The sequence below is a fragment of the Diadema antillarum genome, unplaced genomic scaffold (assembly GCF_040938485.1).
Source record: "Diadema antillarum isolate AM-2024a unplaced genomic scaffold, OU_Dant_1.0 scf00000123, whole genome shotgun sequence".
Classification (NCBI taxonomy): Eukaryota; Metazoa; Echinodermata; class Echinoidea; order Diadematoida; family Diadematidae; genus Diadema; species Diadema antillarum.
In genome coordinates this window covers 698468-718603 of record NW_027271012.1, presented here as the reverse complement: position 1 = coordinate 718603, position 20136 = coordinate 698468, and the positions used below count along the sequence as shown (strand labels likewise).

The window sequence follows — 20136 nt, the reverse complement described above, 5'->3', positions numbered from 1 at the left end:
CCAGTCAAGGATCGTATGATCAGCTGACATTCCCGGGGGTGGGCGGAGCGTTATGATTTTTCGTGAGACGCGCTAGTCTACATTTTTAAACACTTTAAAACTTCTTAATTCATGGTTTCGCAATAATATGTACATAATTACATCAGTTTTTAATCTATCGTCACAATTCTGTCACAATTTCTGGCGATAATGTAGAATAGAAACATGTTCAAATAGAGCACATGGGTTCATTGTCATGATTTCCTCTTCCCCTTTTTTTTAATCAATGGTTTGTAGCCTGAATACAGTATAAGAGAGACTAAGTAAGGCAAGCTAATAAATATTCATCACTATCGGCAGATATGTTATCTTGCGGTGATCGGAATTACCGGAATATTTCGACCTGGGAATAAAACAACGCTGGATTTTGATAGCAGACTTCACTAAGGAGGTACGCAAATTGTACTTTTGTCTGGTTCCCTATTGCTAGCCCAGAGCTCATTACAACTCACAGAATTAAAAGTAAATGGTTCGTAACATATCATTATCATGACCATCCTTTCTCATTGTGAACAGTCACCTGTCTTTGAAGTGTCGGCCCTGCGAAACAATATTAATAGTCCCATTACTTCTCTTCTGTGTTGCTTGTGCGACTGTAATTTACTTCCTATGTAGGTGCAGCTGCTGCATGCTGGCATTGCTGCACTGCTGCAGCTGCAGGAGCCAGCCAGTTAGTGTTGTTTCATGAATGTTAGCTCTCCACACCCACATAACATACCAAAATCACAAAATTGAAAATCCACAAGATTGAAGTTGAACTCTAAATATTCTAACAAGACTAGACTAGAATTCTAGACACTGGTCCAGGCGCAGGCAGCATGCCCAATTAAGATTGAGCTCATGACATTATAATATTACCCTAGCTTGGGGTTAACTTGTGACCAACAAGTAGACTAGCACTCAGGTCTACGGATGAATTGCCTGTAATATTCTGAAATGTGATCAAAGACGGAAGGCACTAGTCCAAAAGAAAATAATTTTGATCCTTTAAAGTTGAGAATTCAATATCTCATTTGAGCTGAATATTCACCAAGCACCTACAAAAAGAAAGAAAGAAAAAAGTAATTTGATTTGCAGAAAATCACTCGGGATTATCCGTGACAATTTCATTTTTGCTTGACATGCAGTGTGTGAAGCAAACCCTGATAGCAGCTTCCTGAAGGCTGTCCGACCTGACAGCACCATGTCGGACAAGAAGAATCGAGGAGGTCCCTACAAAACCCAACCCGCCACAGACCTGACCCGGTGGAGGCTGACCAATGTGAATGGACGTCAGACGTGGCGATACATTCCAGAAGGGGAGACGGTGGACAGGCCTCAGACCTTTGTGGAGAAATGGGCCCTTGGACTGGATATAGTAAGACAGCGTTCTTGAGCAATGATATGCAATTTTACATGTTTTGTGATTCTCTTGATCATTGAATATCATGATGAATTAGTGAAAGATTAACATAAAAATCAGAAGAGTTAATCATTTGTGCTTGATTGCAGTGCATGTATGTAGTGTGTATTAGTAGTGCTTTCTCCACATTACCTGTGATTCTTACTTTTTGTTGTTTGAAAGATAAGTACACATGTTTGAGAAAATAAATCATAGTCAGTTTTTCACAATCTTTGCTTTCACCAAATTGATGCAGATGACATCTCCATAGAGTCATTTCTGTTTCAATTATCATTTGGTCCTTCACTTCTTTTTTTTTTTGTATGGGTGTCATGTATCGAATCACATGCTGTCTATTCCATTGGACCCTACTCCACGTTCCACAGAATGATCTTGCACCCCCACTGCCCAAGGCAAAGACGGCCAAGGCAGCGGCCAAGAATGGGATGACGTTCTACTCCAAGCTACAGACAGAGGACGGTCACTGGGCCGGCGATTACGGAGGTCCTCTTTTCTTGTTGCCAGGTAACAGCAAAGTTTTCAGAGTAAAATGCTGTATATATAGTGATTCTGTTAGACTTGCTGCGTTCTTGCGTGACACAGTTTGTTCTTCCTTACACTGTCCTTTCTGACTGAACCTTTTTCCCAACCCCCACAATAAACTTTGCATGATAAAAGTAGAATAATTCATAAGTATGGATCAAGTTCAATGATGATTTCATGATTTGAGTACTGTTAAATGGAAAATTTTTGGCAATCAGCTGAAGTAAAGAGATTAAATATCATTACATATGAACAGCAAAAATGTATTTGCGTGCTTTTTTTGTGCTAGTTTCATGCTGTGCCAAATGCACAAAAGTTTCTACACCCACAAAATGCAATACTCTGTATTGTAACTGTGCAAAGTGATATTGTAACCATTGCAAGCACTTATTTATCAAAACAATGTGATTTCCACATACACTGTCAAATATGGAAACTGTATTGACTTGAAGAAAAAAGAAATGACTCCCAAGCATATTAATTTTATAACTTTAAGTTGTCTATTTGTACTTAGCACAGTAAGTTGACACTTGTGCTTTGTTTGCAATTATACTGGCAGAGATATCTGGAAAATTATTGTCAATGAATAGAGATTTACCCAATCCCCTTAATCCTTTTTGTGTCACTTTCACTTTCCTGCTGGACTGAGTCATGTGGCTTCACCTGAGTGGGCTCGCTAACTTTACAACTTTTTTAAGTTAAGATGGATTGCTAAATCCTGATGAAAATATCTTGGCAAGTTAATCTATGTACATGGGTGCATAAAGGGTGAGGGTGCTACAACCTACTTACTTCATTGCCTTGGCAACCAAAAGCTCAAATGTCAGCCAAATGAAATGAACAGGCATTTGCCTGTTTATAAAGGGATGTTATAGTTTTGGTTGAGATGGGGTTTCAGATTTCAGATTGTGTTGAGCCCTGCATAGAAGTTCATATTACTGATCATATACATAATTGTACACACACTTGTCAAAGAACAAATATCTAGAAAAACAATATGTTTCTGTGTTTCTGTGTGTTACTGTGACTGCATCTCTGTTTTGTGTGTATATGTGTACGTCTGTGCAAGACAATCAAAGTGTTCCTTTCAGATGTTCGTGATTAGTAAAACACTTCATGATTAAAGATTCAAAGTGTCAAATTGTGATTGTATTTTTTAGAAATTTCTGGGACCGAATGATACCAGGCACGATCATACCCAAATATGCACCCCTTGCGTCATTTTTCTCACACAGGTCTGATCATAGTGTGTTACATCGCTGGAGTGGTTCTACCTGAGGCGTCCAAAAAGGAGATGGTGCGTTACCTCCGGTCCGTCCAGTGCCCCGATGGAGGGTGGGGCCTGTAAGTCCACATTTTGTCTCTAATGTCATTTAATACCCTCTAACCAGTTGTATATATGTAAATAACCATCATGTAAATTTGAATTATACTACTCTTTGTCTATTCACAGTGCAATATCTAATATGTGATCATAGTATATTATCTCATCTCAGTTATGGGAAAACCTGATGAACAAAAACTCCCATTGCACAAAAAGTTTTCAGCAAGGGTCATTTTTTTTTTTCGAACAGAAGTACAATAAAAAAAGAAAAAATATGCAATTTCTTTTTTGTTATTTTTTGTCAGAAGATAATGTCTAAACCTGAAACATCAAATTGTCAGTGGTAAATATCTGTTTTTGATGTGGTACAAGAACTTTACTCTTGTAAAAACATATGAAATTTATCTGTGTATGCATTGTGCATGTGACAGCAATGTTGTTTTTGTTTTTCTTTGGTTTCAGGTAATATGAATGCATTGAAGAACAGAATATCAAACCTTTCGTGAACACAAGTAGCTAGTATTGTGCCAGTGTTGGAGGGGATTTGGGGGTTCTAGCAATTTCACCCGTTGAAGACGAGCCCGCAGTATACTTGGGCAGGTGTCTATGGGAAATGCGCATTGCAGCAATATCAGCCCGTCCTCGATGGGTTAAGGCTAGAAGAAGTGATCCTAATAAGTGGATTTTTACGCCCTTGCAGTCACATTGAGGACCATGCCACTGTGTTTGGCACAGCCATGAACTACGTGACCATGAGGCTGCTGGGAGTACCAGCAGATGACCCTGACCTTCAGAAAGCCAAGGCACTCCTCATGAAGATGGGTAAGATAACTGGTCGTTAACCCCTATTCCACCCTCTTCATTCAGCCAAGCCTTACACACTTAATGTCATGATAACTACAACATCACACACTTCAGTAATTGCCCTTTGTACCATGGAGATTACTTTTGTACACAGAGCTCATTGCACAGCAGTTAAAGTGATAATGGATCATAGCTGTCAAAACCTTGAAAGCCAATAATGCTATTGTCGACACTTTACATATGACTGCTGTGTCTATTCAAGGGAGACTGATGCAATTATTAGGTTTAATATGATGAACTTCTACATTGAATCAAAACAGACACTAACTCTTTGAGATTTATCTTGAGGAATCTCTCCTTTGGAATATAAAGGGATGATGTTTTGATGTTGTGCTCATGTAATGCTGCAATAAAAATGTTTTGACATTGTGAAGTTGCATCTTCGAATCATGTCTGTAACTTGACAAGATGCTAAGATAGTAAGATAATGTTGCAGTATTCCCATGAATATTTCAATAATGATTAAAATGATGTTATGATACAGTGTGCTAAATCGTGATTGGAAAGTAATGGTGATTTTATCGTGTGTTCCACCTTTTTCTTCTGTTCAATTGTTCTCTTTAAAGGCTCACCTATAACTTGTATGCCACACAGGTGTAAATCATATTTTTATCTGAAAGAGCATGGTTTACTTGTACTTGTGGCTTTTTATTTAAGGAAAGTGAAGTATTTCTCTAGAAAGAAGAAGAAAAATTGAAAAGAATTACTTCAGAGAAAAACCCAGAGAAAAACCATGTCCTTTTTTGTTTGCTTGTTTGTTTGTTTGTTTGTTTGTTTCTTTGTTTGTTTGTTTGTTTGATTGATTTGGAAAACTGCATGCCTTTTAAGAACAATGCAGACCAAAGAAAGAATGGAGAATGTTTTCTCTGTAATTTTTACACAAAAGCCATGCTGTCTACAGTGTTAGTTAAAATTCAAACTTCCATGAATATTCATATTTGTGTTCACCACCCAGGTGGGGCTGAGAGTATTCCATCCTGGGGGAAGTTCTGGCTCTGTGTCCTCAACGTCTACAAGTGGGAAGGCATGCACTGTCTGTTCCCGGAAATCTGGTGAGAATTTTGCAGTCTTACATATCACACTTCATATCTACAATTTGGGAAAATGCGCACCCAAATTATGAAAAACAATATCACATCTATTATCTTTGAAGAGGATCTTGATTTAATGCAATATATTGTTTCTATATGACGAAATACAGTGGTAGGTACAACAATTCAAAATTTGGTCAATAGTTTCATGTCAATTCAAATTCATGAAATTCTTCCGTCAAGATGTTTTTATGCAACTGATTGACAATCAGTTCCATGTCAAGTTGCACCTCAAAATTGATAAACATAGTTTTGTGAAACAGGAAGAAAAATATAACTGGTAAACAAAATGTCCATGCATGAGATCATTTTACCTTTATTAAATAAATTTGATGATTGCATACATGTACCTGAGTAAAAAATCTTTGTTATAAAAGATTGTGGATTTATTATCTGTCTTTCAAAACTAAATCACTCATAGCAAGAAAATTGTTTGTGTAGCTTGTAACATATGAGGTAGTCAGCAAGTTTCTGCCTGATAATTTTGCTCTTTCCTACACAATGTACATGCATCATATTTTGTGATGCTTTAAGTTTTGCAAATATCGGGAGTTGGCCCAGTATTCGTGAAATTTGCAATTCGAGAAAACATTGCCATGTAGCACAAATGCATTTGTTTCAAGTTGGAAAATCACTGGCTTTTCTTTAGACAAAATTTCAATCTTTTCTCATTTTGTCAACATGGTATTTGGTTGCAAAGTCAACCACTTGCAAAATTGTCTGGATGCCAGTCACTGCCAGAATGTCATACAAAATATGTATCATATATGATACTCCATCTGCTAATGAAAAATTTGAAAATTTATACTGACTGTGTCATTTAGCAGGCTTTTGGAATAATGTTGAAATGTTTGGCTGCAAAAACATTTTTATAGCTATATTTTACATTTTACAAAGTCCGCAGGTCATAAATTATAAGTTTCTAAGTGGATTTTCAAAGAATACATCAATATTCATAGGCGCACAGGAATGTGCAATTGTGTTGTGTGAAAAGTCAATATGAACATTTTACTATATAAACCAGACCCATTCAGTGTGTACGTAGCCTAACTTACACTATCTGTTTGCTCACTCAAAATATCTTTTTTTTTTTAATCAAATAAATAAACTCATCATCTGTTACAGAGTTTACTTAAGAGTTGAAAGCCTAGCCATTCACCTTTGCAAGATAGACTTTATCATTAAAGCTAACACACAACTGTGTTTCTTATCTGTCATGTCACCATACATTCAAGGTTGTGTATGTTTGATCAAGTTTACTTCATATTGATGACTGTTTTCTTGTTTGGTTCTGTTTCCATCAATGCAAAACTAACTCTTGATTATTACAACTTCTTTTTTCTTTTTCTTTCTTTCTTTTGCAACTTGTTACCACAATTTGTATGAGTATACATGTATTCCTGCTACACTGCCTGTAACTGATGCAATATAGATGTGCATTGGAATAATGAGATAAATCCCACTACACAGACTCCCATAAATTGAAATCAAGTTTATTTTGTGTTCATATAAGTGTTATCTTGTTTATGTTTTATGTTTCTTTGCAATATATATATGCATGTATGTATTCCATTTCAAGCCAACATACAAATATGATTTTGAAAACAATGAATTTGAATCATAACTTACCTCATTCTCAGAGACATTCATTTAGCATCAGCCATGTAGCAGGAAATAGAAATATAGTTGATTGCACACTTGTTTCATATTGAATAGAGAAACAAACAAAAGATTAAAAAATCAAACACAGTGAAGAAAACTAGTCCACATATCAAAGGGTAAACAGTACACAACCTTGAATGTACACTGACATCACAGATAACAAAGCATAACTTTGTGTTGGTTTTTTGATAAAATCTATCTTGAAGAGGTTAATGACTTGGCTGTCAACTCTGAAACAGTCTCAGCGACAGATAGCGCATTGATGAATGTGACAGATAATATATAATGAGGTTAGTGCTCAACTAATTCTTAGGTCTGGTCTAGTCATATGCCCATGCCATAGTCTTATACCCATATCGATTCGATTCTAATTGATTTGATTCAATTTTATTGTCCATTTTTGGAAATTTGTTTTGTTTGCATGCATACACATTATACAGGCACATACATACTGTAGAATGCATACATGGTGTACATTCAGAGCACACGTATAACACAGACACATCTAGACATAATAGACGTACAAGAAATATATACAGCAATACAATATCAATATAAATGTCAGGAATACATGTACATGTACATGCATAACAGTAGAGGAAATATTCATCTGTATAATATGTTTGAGTCATATATCATATTTGTTTTATTTTTATATGTGATCTTGACATGGTTAACCCCAAGTTTATTTACTGTGTAACATGATGTGATCCTAACTCTCTCTCCTCCTCCACCTGCCCCCCACCTAGGTTGTTCCCCTCCTGGTTACCCGCCCACCCTTCCACCATTTGGTGTCACTGTCGCCAAGTCTACCTCCCCATGGGTTTCTTCTATGGCACCAAGTTCCAGGCCAAGGAAGACAACCTCATCAGGCAGCTGAGGAAAGTAAGTTCAGGTTTGAAAAACCACACAGCAGTGGCGGATCCAGAGGGGGGCGCAACTGGCGCATGCCCCCCCCCCCCTTTATTTTTCGTTAAAAACAAAAGAAATAAAAAGAAAAAAAATGAAATGAAACCCAGAAGTGGCACCAGAAATATTAGTTATGCCCCCCCCCCCCTTTACAGAATTCCTGGATCCGCCCCTGCACAGTCTCAAATTGATTCCTCCTGCAAACTCTCCTTTCTCTTCAGATTAGAAAACAAAGTTTCCCTTTTATTTTACAAAGTTGCTCAGTCTCCTTGAAGAACCAGCCATTTCTTCGTATCATGACAAAAGAACAAACTTGGTATACAAACCACCTCGATTTGGGAAGTATTTTTGCTTCTTGAGATACATTTACCCCAAAGGTAAAATCTTGGTTGCTCTTGGGACATCCCTGATATCAAATGATAAATGTTGGCAGCCGCAATATTTAAATTGCCTGAATGACATTGCCATTGACATAAACTTAAGTTGGCTGAATTACTGTTTGCCTGAAATTTAGAAATCAGTTAATGAAATGACATTTGAGTACCTGAATATAAGAACGACCCAAGTCCAAATTTGGATATCGCATTTGAAAGACATTTACGTAGTCATGCAAATACAGATAATCATTCAAGTGACTGTTTTATATTCAAATTTGAATTAATAACACCCCAATAACTGAAAACACTTAAGGGAGTAGGGAATTTTTTATTAATTTCCATTTTTCCTAAATTTTCTCTAATGGACTTGGGTCGTTCTTATATTCATATACTCATTTGTTTGTAACAAAATGAAAGAAATAAGGCATCATTTTGTTCTTCTGTGTCCGTATATCGCATTTGTAAGGAGTGGTTTTCTGGAGGGTTTTTTTAATGTAATGTTGTCATGTTTACATTCACAGACCGATACTTTCATATACCGAGATATCTTGAGATTGCTAGGATGTAAAACCAACACTCCTATGTAAAAGCATAATGTAAAATCTGTAAGAATTTTAATAGTTATTGGCTAAGTGCAATGCACAATACCTGCCAATAACTATGATTTATGTGTTTTTTACTGACTTGTTACACACTGGGACGTGATTCAAGTGTTTATTTAACCTGTTTAGGACAAGCTGATTTTGCTATAACACACATTTCCCATAGACACCTGCCAGAGCATACTCGGGACTCGTCGTCAATTGGTTTACATTGTATTTGTGCTACATTCTTTCATGAATCAAATTCATGTTTCCCCAAATTTGTCCTGATGACGTGAAGGAAATTTTCAAGCAAGATTTTGACACCATAAACTGGCCTGCTCAGAGGGACAATATCTCCAAGTATGACCTCTACACACCACACAGCTGGCTCTACAATATTGCAATGGGTGAGTTTATTGATGCTGATGAGGGAGATTGACGCTGTAGTTATGGAAACTAAAGATGATGTTGTAAAAGTTTTTTCTTTCTTTCTTTTTTGTAAAAAGATATTTAGTGTTTTAAGGCATGCAGGTTTATAAGATTCTATCTCCTAGACATATTTTTAAAGTGTCTGCTCTTGAAAGATTTAATTCAGTATCATAAATCTAGTAGTGTGAAGATTAGCTACGTGTATAAATGGTTAAATCTGCTGCAGTCTTAGGAAATGTCGAGAAAATGACATGGATGCTTCATGTGGACTACTAAATTATTTGTCAGTGACTTGTATGTTATGGCGTCATGGAAATGAAAGCCTGTCGATTACACAGCTGTATTTTCCCTGGGGTGATTGAGTTGATTTAGAATTCTTCATGTGTGACATGTATTAGCTCCAGTAGATGTTTGGAAGAAATGTATTCCTTATGATGCACTTTTGTGTGTTTGTTGTTGAAGCTGAAAAGTTGCACCGTGCAAAATGACTATAAAGCCTGTCCATGGCTGTAAAGCTGCTGCATGTCTATAAAATTGTCCTGTGTCATTTCTTGGGAAAAGACTTGTAAATCTCATAAACTGTGAACATCATTCCCATTTCAATATTGTGGCAGTACTATTTTGTTACCCTATCATTCATCCATGAGGAGATGTACCAAGTTATCTGATTTTTTTCTTTCAGCAATTCTGGACTTTTACGAGAGGTTTCACTCGACGTGGCTGAGGAAAAAGGCACTCGACATGTGCTACGACCACATCAAAGCAGATGATGAGTTTACTGATGGAATCAGCATTGGACCGGTGAGTTGAGCCTACTTTGATTGAGTTTTTTCCCCCACAAGATATTCATGAACTATCCTCGGCAATTAGATTTTAAGACATTACAGAGATAATTGTCATGTTCCAGGGAGTCGTTTGTGGGAACGCAAATAAGAAACACAAATTCTAGAATGTATACCACGGATACATTCGCTTCACCTTCTGGTTCATCTTATCAGCATAGACTTGAAAACAGTTGCTTTCAATGTAAAATCTTCTTGATTCCATTGATTTATAATTATGATACAAATAAATGTTCCCAATTTGGCTGCTTATTCTGTGGTTTGTGAGATTTTCCATCAATAATCAATAATCTGATTATCAATGATTATCAATCTGATTTGTATGTATCGATTTGTAATCCACTGTTCCCAACATTCACTTCATTGTTAGCTTGACTTACAGTTGTTTTCAAAAACTTTTATGTGCTTTAAATTGTGCATATATGTTCTAAATGCACTTGGTATCAATGTAGTGGTGTTTCCATATCTGTGCACACTGTGGGCATTATTATGTGGGTTTGGGGTTTTATTTGTATTTTTTGAAAAGCCACACTCTTTCGCAGCCTGATATTACCTGTTCTCTTCCTTACCCCATCCCCTCACAGATATCCAAGGTGATACAGATGCTAGTGAGATGGCACATTGATGGACCTGAGTCTCCAGCCTTCAAGAAACATGTAGAGCGCATCCCTGACTACCTGTGGTAAGACACTGCCACCACCCCCCCCCCCCCCCTTTCTCTCTTTCTAATATTTGCATATCCTGACATGTGCTCATGTAGCAGCAGCTTTCATGTCCAGCACAATGACAAAAATGTACAAAAATGGACAAATGCTGATCATAAGGGGCAGTGACCCATTGCTTTGGAAGAGGCATGTCTGTAACATTTATAGTGATATTTTTCATGATTCTTGCATCTTAGCAAGCTGCGTGTACAATACAAGTGTACATGAAAAATCCACAACTTATGAATACTTCTGTCTCATATTCTGAGTCTGGAAAAGACATATTATACATTGTTTGTAAATTCAGTCTCTTTTTAGGTATGATGTAAACATACAAACCAATTAACTCCAATCTATCCATTCTATGAAAGTCATACATTGTTTGGTGTAAAAATCAATTGTAGACAGAAATCTCGAGATAAATGCCCAAATATGATTTGATAATGGTAACAAGTGAACATTGATTTGCTCTCTTATACTGTGCTTTCCCAACAGGATTGGGTTGGATGGCATGAAAATGCAGGTAAGTCATCAACTTCTCATGATGCAATGTGAGATCTCTGGGTATGATTTAAAACTGAACATTAAATATGATATCTCTCTCATTTACTGTGTAGTTATCTCCCCACAACAACAAAAATTGACTTATACATTCTTGCTTCATGTTGCAAATTTTTTAGTTTTATGTTCTTTATGAGAGTATCCCCTCAAATGCAAGGATGGAAGTGAAGTTGCTTTATTGCACTGTGTACTCGATCAAATGAAAGAGCTCATCTGAATAAATAGTGAGATACTTAATGTGAAAATTAGCAATAACTGATTACAATTTTTTCTCTTATTTCTGCCTTCATGGCATAGTGGTGAGGGTGTGAGAGAATAGAACTGTCAATCAGTTTGGGTTGTTTTTTTCTAAACATTATAATTAGGTTTTGCTTCATGCAAAAACAAGAAAATATGTTTTGAAATTAGAAATAATTATGTTTTTTTCCTTTTCTTAAGTTTGATTGAGCATGATTGCTCTATGCAGTTTTTCCACTTGTGAAACAATCTGAAAACCTGATGATGTTCGTGCTTCAAAAGTAAGACATTGCAATTTTGTATAAAACGAATAACACTCAATTTGCTTGGGACACTTGTGAACTTTGACCATTTTACCCATGTCAGGGGACAAATGGCTCCCAGCTGTGGGATACGGCCTTTGCCGTCCAAGCCTTCCTGGAAGCGGGAGCACACCAGGACAAGGAGTTCCAGGAAACTCTCTTGAAGGCACACGACTTCCTCAAGAACACCCAAATACCGGACAATCCCCCAAACTATACCAAGTACTACCGGCAAATGAACAAGGTGGGTTTGCAACCAGTGGGCTTCCACTCAAGTGCATTTGGGAGGAAGGTGTAGGGAGGGAGGGATGGAGGGGGAGGGGGAGGGGAGGAGGAAAGGAATTGGAGGGAGGGATCAGAAAAGGACAGGGCAGAAGGAGGGAGAGGGCAAGGGTTAGAATTTGGTCAGGAAAAGGAAAATATTCCATGAATGTTATTTTGATGCTTTTGAGAAATTGTGATTGGAATTTTGTACAAAGCAAGCATTGTAAAAATTAGAAGTACGAGTAGGCAAGAGATGATAGAAACTGATTAGGGCCTGCAAGTTGCGCACAACAACAATTTAAACTCTAACACGATGTGTAATGATTCTGTGGAGGGTTTGTGAAATGTCTTCCTAGGTTGAATGCAGTCACTGCCATTATCATGCCGTTTGGTATGGACTTTCAGCAAACATCAAATCCATTCTTTATTGTGTCCACAGGGTGGCTACCCCTTTTCCACCAAGGACTGTGGTTGGATAGTGTCCGACTGCACTGCAGAAGGTCTCAAGTCTGCCATGCTGCTGGAGGAGAAGTGCCCTTTCATCACCGACCACATTGGCAAGGAACGGCATGGCCAGGCTGTGGATGTGGTAAGGACAGAAAACAATGTACAAAAGTCATGAAAGTGTACTCATATTTCTATGAAGGAAAAAGCTGAATGTAGCTTGACTATGGGTTGTTGTTGTTGTTGTTGTTGTTGTTGTTGTTGTTGTTGTTGTTGTTGTTGTTGTTGTTGTTGTTGTTTTTGTTGTTTTTGTTTATTGTTGGAGAGGTGGGGAAAGGGAGGGTTAAGAACCCTTTGAAAACATAGGCATTTACTAATCTGAACCAAAGGAAGTTATGATTTTTTTCACTCTTCTACATTATTATAAGAGTCGGCTAAGATCAAAGTTGAATCATATATTAATATAATGTTCATGTTGACAGTGCATTAAATACCATTCAGAAGTACCAGTAAGTTTTAAAGAGGGGCCCATTCTCACAAATCAAATAATATGATTTCCCTGTGCCTTGCCATGATAGCTTATTGACATGCGGAATCCTGACGGAGGCTATGCCACGTATGAAACAACGCGAGGGGGATACATCTTGGAAAAACTGAATCCTTCAGAAGTATTTGGTGAGTTAGCTCTGTTTTCATCTTTACATCCTTCGCGAGCTTACCAAACCTAGCTGAAATACTGCTACTGCAATCATAGCCAGTCTTCAACATGTGTGTCATACTAACATTCATAATGCTAGCTACCAGCTCTGTCAAAAATACACTGGGGTGATAAACTTTGTAGAGGCACGAAGCAATTTGTTAAAGTTTACCAGTTTGATCACCAATGTGGCTGGCGAGGTGGCTCAGGAGGTTGTGCATTTGCCATGCAATCGAATGGCTGGGGTTCAAATGTACCTATGACTTTGTTGTCTAGCTGAGCAAAATTCTGTGTAATTGTTCTGTCCCCTCTGGTAAGAGACAAATAAGACATTAAATGGAGGTCCTGTGTCAGGGAGTAACCAATCATGCATGTAAAAGATCCCACTTCACTCCTGACAAAGAGCAGGGTGTGAACAGACCCATTAAAGTGGCTCACAGTGCACACATACACATGCACGCACACCCACTCACACAGAAATTTCCATGCACACACACACACACACACTCACACGCATTCATTCACATTCACACTCACAAATACACACTGGAAAACAGGTGTGAGACGCCAACCCCTCAAGGATGCCCCATATGACCAGCAGTAGTCTGCAAATATAGGTTAATGTCAATATTAGGAGGACCTAAAGCTACAATACCTTTTTATATGAGATTTCTCACTATATCGAGGTGTAAAAACAAAAACATGTAAAGACTCGAGACCTGCCAATTCACCTTGTGAGAAGGAGTTTTTCTTATAATATCTATAAACCTTTTTACCTCAGGTTTCTCACTATATCAGGATACAAAACAAGAAAATGTGGACTCGGGACCTGCAACATCGCCTTGTTATAAGAGTTTTTATGCCTCCGCCACGAAGTGGTGCCGGAGGCATTATGTTTTCGGGTTGTCCGTCCGTCCGTACGTACGTCCGTACGTCTGTACGTCCGTACGTCCGTACGTCCGTACGTCCGTACGTCCGTCCGCTTTCGTTTACGCGATAACTTGAGTAATATTGACTTGAATTCTACCAAACTTGGTCCAAGTATAAAGTATGATGGGGCAATTAGTTGATTAGATTTTGGGTGAAATCCGCCAAAGGTCAAAGGTCAAAGGTCAAGGTCAAATCATGAAATTGTATCTGTTTACGCGATAACTCAAGACTGGATCGAGCAAATTTCACCAAACTTTGTCAGAGGATGATGTATGATGGGACAATTACTTGATTAGTTTTTTAGTGAAATCGGACTGAGGTCAAAGGTCAAAGATCAAGGTCAAATCCTGAAATTTATCTGTTTACGTGATAACTCAAAACTGGATGAAGCAGCTTTCACCAAACTTGGTCCAAGGATGATGTATGATGGGACAATTAGTTGAGTAGATTTTAGTGACATTGGCAAGAGGTCAAAGGTCAAAAGGTCAAGGTCAAATGCTAAAAATGTTGCTATTTCCCCAATATCTATGCAATGCCCTAAGGTATTTTCTTGAAACTTGGTGCAGACATGTACTACTGCATATAGATTCTCCAGAGAGAGTTTCATGTCACAAGGTCAAAGGTCAAAAGGTCAAAGGCTAGGTGAAAATGTAATATCACTTTTCTCACAAATGGTTCAATGTATCTTCATAGAACTTGGTACATACACATGTACTGACTGGCAGAGATTATCTAGGGAATTTAGGGGTCGTAGGTCAATAGTCATGGGGTCAAAGGTCAAGGTCAACTCCTCAATATTTTACTGTTTCCCTCATACACTAATATATGAAATGCTTGCATTATTAGTTTTCAAACTTAATATATACATGCATTACCTAATGGAGATTCTCCGGGAAATTTCCAGCCAGAATGTCAAAGGTCAGAGGTTAAGGGTCAAAGGCCAGGTTTCCATGTGTCCCCCCCCCCCCCCCAAAAAAAAAAAAAAAAAAAAAATCTATTTTGTACTGTAATTAACTCTTTCTTCATACCTTGGAAATTACTCAATGCATAAACTTATAAAAGGGTCTGTCAGAATTCAAGTAAAAATTCTCAATTCCCCAAATATGTGCACCTGCACTCTTCGACAATTATAGCAAACCCAGTTCGAGGAAAGTGAATATTCAAGTCATTTCTGACAAACCTGTCATATCAATATTTTGCCAGTTATGTGAAACTGTCATGGATCACACATGTGAAGACATTGTACTATACGTCTATTGGGAGAATCATGCATTATGGCGGAGGCATCAGTCGCCATAGCGACATTTCTAGTTTTATCATATCAACCTCGTTACAACGAGGTTCCACTGTAGCATGAGTCCTTCACATTCACAAGAGAAGGAAAGGAGATATACCAATATGCTCACATCGTCTCTCCTCCAAATTTCTACCCCAGGTGACATCATGATTGACTACACCTACGTTGAGTGCACTGTGGCAGTCATGCAGTCCCTCAGACACTTTGAGGACCAGATCCCGGACTTTCGCCGAGATGAGATAAGGTCAGCAGCTCCGGTAGTTGGTTCTCAAGTCAAAGATCAATAGTGGTACTGGTTCAAAGTTTTAGTGGATGTCAGATCGGTGGCCATACAGAACAGAAATGCCTCATTCTTAGATAACATTTTACATCACTGTGCATACTGTGGTAGAAATATTATGTTAGTTGTTGGTATACTAATCTCTTTTCTGGACCTAAGCTCATTTTCTGGGAATGGGATTGCATTGAATTACCGATAGTATTCTGGAGGACCAGATACTGTATACAGCAGGTATTTAGCAAGTCTAATTTTCACAAATTGCTTCTTCCGAAAATTTTGCGAGTAGTTAAATATGCAATCATGGAGTACAGCAATGGACGAAGTAATTCATGCATGCATGTCACCTTCATGTCGGGCTCAAAGTTGATATTTTTGCATGTTTTAAAATTTTCGAATAGCACCCAACTTATGAAATTCATAAAAATGAAAACCCCACAAAATTTAGGGTGTATACAGTACACTGAGATATGTTGCAATATCATATTTCCAATGATATTCACTTCTTGTCATCATGGCTCTGTGGTAATGGGTTTCATGGCATTTGCTCCCTTGAAATATCTGCATGGTAAAGCCAAATAATTCTACTCACAAACATAACCCTAACCCTAATCCTAATACGTCAAACTAAATCTAAAACCCTAACCCTAACCCTAACCATAAGTCCGTGCAGAAAATAAGACTCAGTGGAGCAATTGTCACAGGAGCAAATGTTGTGCCACAGTGGCAATGCAACATTATCACCAGGTCTTCACATCTGATACCATGTACATTTTATTTGATGAACTGTCACACAAATAACGAGATAAAACCAAATCATGCATATACTATATATATAGACATATAAAAAGGAGGCTTTTCTTCTGTTCTTCATCTCCTTCTCTCAGTCTGTCTGAATATCCTTCACTCTTTCTCTCTATATTGACTTCAACTGCTAGAAGTTCATTTCCGGTTTTGCAATTGATTCTTTTCTCTCTTTTATTGTTTTTTCTAGGTCAGTAGTGGATCAGGGTTTGGACTACATCAAAGGTATTCAGAAGGAAGATGGATCATGGGAAGGGTGAGTGTGATGCTGCATAGGTGATGCACTTCTCCTTTTGTGTTTGTGTGTAGATCTTACAAATACTGCACCCTTACTATTCATGGTCAGGCCCCAGGATACTTGTCTTCCCTAATCGAGTGGCATCAGCCTTGCCCTGGCCTTAGCTCATCTGGCCTTACTCTCCAGATGCCCATTACACATCTCAAGGGATACGGAGACCGGGCATCTTCCTCTATCGCTCCTCGCCTATGAAACTCCCTCCCATCATTTCTCTGTGAAATGGACAATTTTGAGCACTTCAAAGTTTTACTCAAGACTCACATTTTTCTCCAGACATTCGACATTCAATTACTAACTCATCTTGAGGAGCCTGCGCCTTTGAATGTATTTTTTTTTTTAATAGATATATGGCATGAAAATTTGTGAATTCTACAAGGAAGCCTGATTCATGAAAATAATATGCCCATAAAAGGGTTTTTTTACGCAGTCCAACATTTGATGTACTTGTAATTTTCTTTTTCATATTCGACAGTTCACGAAAGCTTCAAGCGGTAAAAAAAAAGAAAAAAAGCAGTGGGCTCCGATTAGCGACAATTTCATGCAGCGAATGTTTCTGGTTTTACAGTAGCCTAGGTCTTCATTTTCTCCACTGCTTTTGATTCATACAGATCCTGGGGTGTGTGTTTCACGTACGCCACTTGGTTTGGGCTGGAAGGCCTTGGCTGTATGGGACAGCGCTACGATCTGGAGTGAGTGCTACACAAATATAATTATGTGCTTTTAAGACTTATTTTCTTTGTCTAGTATCATTAATGAGAGAAACGTATTCGCTGCAGTGAGAGCGAGCTCGGTATTAAAAATAGATGGAAAAAGGAGATGTGTATTTGTCAGGCTTTCTGTGGAATCTTCTGTCTTGCCTGTTTGTGCCCCAGCAATCAAAGAGATGGAAGTTTTTGCAGCAAAATTAGTAATCTTCTATCTTTCCTAATTTGTCGTACAAGTCCCATTTCAAAGATATTTTACTTGAAGAGTATGTATGTGGTACATATGCTAATCCCCAAGCATTTCATAACAATGGAGCATGTCGCATTTACATTTTCCATGGAAAAGAATGCAGCTTTTCTTTGAATCTTAGCAAATGAAAATAATGTATATGTCATTTTTTCCTAATTACAATGAAGTACATTGAGTGCTATATTTGGAAATTTTGTCGAAGAAAAAGGTCTGATGACATAAAGAACAATGCAATCAAAGATGAAGCATTTGAGGACATGACAGGAAAGCATGGTCTATTTGAGTCTTTCATGGAGAGGGACGTAGCTTCCTATAAATCTTTATAAATGAAAACACATTTGTCATATTTTACCTTGTGCTCGTATCTCTTCCTCAATCAGCACGGCCACTCCGGAGGTGAAGAAGGCTTGTGAGTTCCTTGTCTCCAAGCAGATGGAGGACGGAGGCTGGGGGGAGAAGTTTGACTCGTGCGAGGAGCGGCGTTACGTGCAGGCTGCCACCTCCCAGATCGTCAACACCTGCTGGGCCTTGCTAGGTCTCATGGCTGTCAGGTGTGTGTTACCATGGAAACCACATCTATATTTTTAATCTATATCTATGTATCTATATCTATGTTTTTTTACTGCTATTGATATCATGTGCCTTCGCAATCAAATGTGCTTTGCAGAAAACCTGAAAGTGTTGCTGGCATAATATCTATTTTCCCACCGTAAAATTTGTGCTGTGAGCAATTTTGTTAAAATTTCATCCTTTTAATCTTTTTTTTTTTGTTTTTTTTTTTTGTGAGCATGACCAATGCAGCTTGTTTGGGCAATATTAATTCCTGTATTGCTGCACATGTCACTTAATGAAACTCATGCATAGCACATGCATTACAAATATAAAACATTCTCCCTACATATTTTTCAGTGACTTGTTTACTCCAGTGTGCACAACATTTTTGGGTTTGTTTTTGTTTTGTTTCATTGTTTCGGGGGGATTTTTTTGCCAAATTGAAATGTCAGGTCCTGTTTTGTTGCAAGCCTTTTAATAAGTAATGCTTACAATTGAACAAAACATGTTACAAAATCATCATCACAAATTGATAGAGATCTTTTCCCATATGATGATAAAGAGCCTAGTATCCATCTCTGTTGGATGTGATGGAAGTCAGAATGGATAGTCCTTGACAACTGGTGGTATAAATGTGAACATCCTCATGCTTTCTCTCAGGTACCCTGACCGCACGGTGATCGAACGGGGAATCAAGGTCATCATGGACAGGCAGCTTGAGAATGGGGACTGGCCACAGGTAAGGTTTCAGTGGCAGGAGAATGACCAGAGACTACAATTTGCTGTACCGATGACAGTCCTGTATGCATTTTTACGGGCGATAAATAATACAGTATAACAAGGAATGTTCATGTGCATCTTAATTTTGCGAATTTCGTGAGAGCCGAGATTTGCAAATGCACATGAAAGTTCTTGTCTACACTTTAATACATTTATGCATTGAATGGCAGAGACAATTCGCGAAAATTTCATGCCACAAAAAAGGCAGTCGGCTCCAATTTGTGAAAATTTCATGCTGTGAAAATATCTTGCTTTAGAGTAATACTCGCTGAAAGAGATCAGTGTGTCTATGTTCATTCATTATTTGATATCTCTTGGCTGGCAAGCTGTATCACATACATACATAGAAGGTTTTCGTTAGCCATGAACACGAGTCACAGTACCTCTGTGAATTCCAGGTGAGATTAGTGTGTCGACGTTTTATTTCAGTAAAAATGGTTTTCAGGTTTAGTTGTTTTGTTTTTATTCACTTCATCCCAGGAATCCATCATGGGCGTGTTCAACAAGAGCTGCGCCATCAGCTACACCAGCTACCGCAACGTCTTCCCTATCTGGGCCCTCGGCCGCTACTCCAGGCTCTACCCGGAGAGCGCCACCAGCAGTCCCGATGCAGAGAGGTCCGACAGTAGCAATGGGGAGGATTGGGAGAAGCTATGATGCAGTAACCATGAGAATGATTGTGCATGCCGCTGTAGATGTAGGAAATTCTCATTTAATGGGCAAAAAGAAGTATGTGTGCAAGAATATAGGCATTTTAGCACAAAAATGAATAGACTGTACCCCATGGCCAGTTTCATTTCTTTGAAAGTCTGACAAGATATCAAAAGCGTAAATTTAATGGCAGCTGATAGGTTTTGCCTGTGTGTAGTCAGAAAATGTCGAATTTTTCATCCCACCTGCAAACAAAACAAAGCTTGAATTGAAATTGCCTGTGCTTTCAGAATCCCTACGCTATACTGCATGTATGTACAGTATGCATGTTTAGGAGAA

The 20136-nt window shown here is 38.2% G+C and overlaps 1 protein-coding gene across 1 annotated transcript; it reads left to right on the top strand.

The window, feature by feature from the left end:
- The first annotated feature begins 310 nt into the window (after positions 1–310).
- LOC139720167 (lanosterol synthase-like) lies at positions 311–19803 on the top strand. The gene is made up of 20 exons (XM_071631533.1): positions 311–430; positions 1167–1396; positions 1807–1945; positions 3199–3307; positions 3988–4109; positions 5107–5203; positions 7654–7789; positions 9073–9181; positions 9886–10004; positions 10630–10727; positions 11245–11272; positions 11914–12093; positions 12553–12702; positions 13136–13232; positions 15620–15725; positions 16753–16818; positions 17469–17549; positions 18195–18365; positions 19027–19105; positions 19627–19803. The coding sequence occupies exons 2-20, from the start codon at positions 1223–1225 to the stop codon at positions 19801–19803; spliced, it is 2238 nt and encodes a 745-aa protein (XP_071487634.1). The 5' UTR covers positions 311–430; positions 1167–1222.
- The last annotated feature ends 333 nt before the right edge of the window (positions 19804–20136 follow it).